The sequence below is a fragment of the Orycteropus afer genome, unplaced genomic scaffold, assembly GCF_000298275.1.
Source record: "Orycteropus afer afer isolate SDZICR_OR568_19922 unplaced genomic scaffold, OryAfe1.0 scaffold01741, whole genome shotgun sequence".
Classification (NCBI taxonomy): domain Eukaryota; kingdom Metazoa; phylum Chordata; class Mammalia; order Tubulidentata; family Orycteropodidae; genus Orycteropus; species Orycteropus afer.
In genome coordinates, this window is record NW_006923328.1 from 11,820 (window position 1) to 13,942 (window position 2,123).

A 2,123-nucleotide genomic window follows, 5' to 3' on the forward strand; every position below is an offset into this window, starting at 1 on the left:
GGATTGCCCAACCTTCCTTCCGAGGAGTGGCTGGTGGGTTTGAACCGCCAGCCTTCTGGTTAGCAGTCAAGTGCTTTAGCCACTATGCTACCAGAGCTCTGCTAATCAGGCATTGAAAGCTTGACATTTTCTATTTAAAACCCTGAATACCATTACATGAACTACATCAGAAAGAGCATATGAGCCAACTCATTATCTTGCAGTCTTTTCTTTGTTTTGGTTCAGTCTCTTTTTTCCCTTTGATCATTCATTCACTGTAAAATACAGGATGCCTAAGAAATTCTATCTAAATGAATAGCATTCTCCCACACAGCTTCTCCCAGGTGCTACAGCACACTTCTCTGAATATTTGCAACATTTCATAACCTGTGTCAACCACCTACTTCTTAAGTTGTCTTATAATGGTTTCATGAAGTTTATCTTGTTTCTCTAATTATGCTATAAGGTCTTTGAGAGCAAGATGATGTCATGAATTGATTTTGTTCTTTCCCATTGTGCCTAGAAAGACTTGGGTATGTAGAGTCATTTGCAAGTAAAATCTAATTTCTTAAGTTCTTGATGTTTGTGATAATGAGATATCAAATATTCTCCTTTTGCATGATTCATGTAAGTAGCAGTTACTAATATTTAATTAAATAGTTTAAATCACTCCCTCCCTTTTTTAGGTATGACTTCACAAAAGAAATTATGACTAAATATACGGTAAGCCTTATATCCTTTATTTATTTATTTGCATCCTCTTTGCTGTTTATGGTCAGAATCGGTGCCAATAGAATGAAAACAGAGCAGATAGTGCTGCCCGTGATAGCGTTCTATACTTTGTTTTTGAACTAAACCAGACTTTTTAATTTTTAATTTTACGTAAGTTTCAGCATAGACACAAAAATATTCCATCAACTAATGAATTCAATTCCAATAACCTAGCTTATGTGGTTTTTGGAAATTTGGCGATATCCTTGAGCCCTCAATTATTTCAGCACACAGTATATATTATCTCACATCGTGTCAGACTCACGTTGGCAGGATCAGGAGTCAGCACAAGGTAGCACGGAGACAGAGGGAGTAAACAGTGAGTGCATTACCTGCTCAGTGAGAACTGTGATGGAGTAATTAGAAGAGGAAAGTCCACACCCCATGGGGTTGGGGACATTGGTGATTCAGTGGTAGAATTCTCTCCATCCAAGCGAGAGACCCAGGTTCAATTCCAGGCCAGTGCACCTCATGCATAGCCACTACCCATGTGTCAGTGGAAGCTTGTGTGTCACTATGATGCTGGGCAGGTTGCAGCAGAGCTTCCAGACCATGAGAGACACGAGGAAAGGTCTGGGGATCTACGACCTAAAATCAGCTCCTGAAAACCCTACGGATCACAACAATCGTATCTGCAGCCGATCATGGGAGTGGTGCAGGACTGGGCAGTGTTTCGTTCATTGTGCATGGGGTTGTCATGTGTCCGGGGCTGACTCAGTGGCAACTAACAAGAATAGCAGGTGAGTTAAGAGCCTAATTGTTGTCTATTGTAGAACAGACGAAATTCAAATCCTGGCTCCATATTTATATCTTATGTGACCCTATGCAAGTTATTTCACCTTCCTAAACCTCAATTTGCCTTTCAGTAAAATGGGGATGATAAAATGCGTGTCTAAAGATGGAGAAAATTAACCCAACATCTTGACTGGTTCGTAGTAAGCACAAAATAAGTGGTAGCTGGTGAAGTCTTATTATTTGAAGGAAAAATGCAAGTGTGAATGAGTGTAAATGAATGCATGCAAATGGAAACGGTTATACACACGAATATGAATACCACCACTAAAGAGGAATACAAAAGAAGGCACAGAGCAGGTCCACAAAAAACATATGGAGCCAGGTTAAATTCATGGTCTTCCATTGTCACGACCAACCTCATAGCCAATGAACCTACACAGGAGGCCTGAAAAACAAGACTCCTTTCCGTTAGAGCTCTTTTGGCTTAGGTATCAAAAATTATCTTATAACCCTGTAATTCATAAGTATTTATGTAATAAGCATTAACCAGAAGCTTCTGACCCTTTAGAAAGTTGATATCTAAATGTGTCTTATTTAGCCAATGAACAGAGCAAGCTAGTACGAAAACACAGAAGAAA

General features: G+C 39.5%; 1 protein-coding gene across 1 annotated transcript in view; it reads left to right on the plus strand.

The window, feature by feature from the left end:
• The window catches only part of LOC122152097 (serine/threonine-protein phosphatase with EF-hands 1-like), a gene marked incomplete at both ends in the record, with an annotated part of 25,770 nt that overhangs the window by 3,087 nt on the left and 20,560 nt on the right, over positions 1 to 2,123 (plus strand). Inside the window, one exon of the mRNA XM_042783491.1 lies at positions 666 to 702. Coding sequence (XP_042639425.1) covers positions 666 to 702 — 37 coding nt within the window. The remainder of the gene's footprint in view (positions 1 to 665; positions 703 to 2,123) is intronic.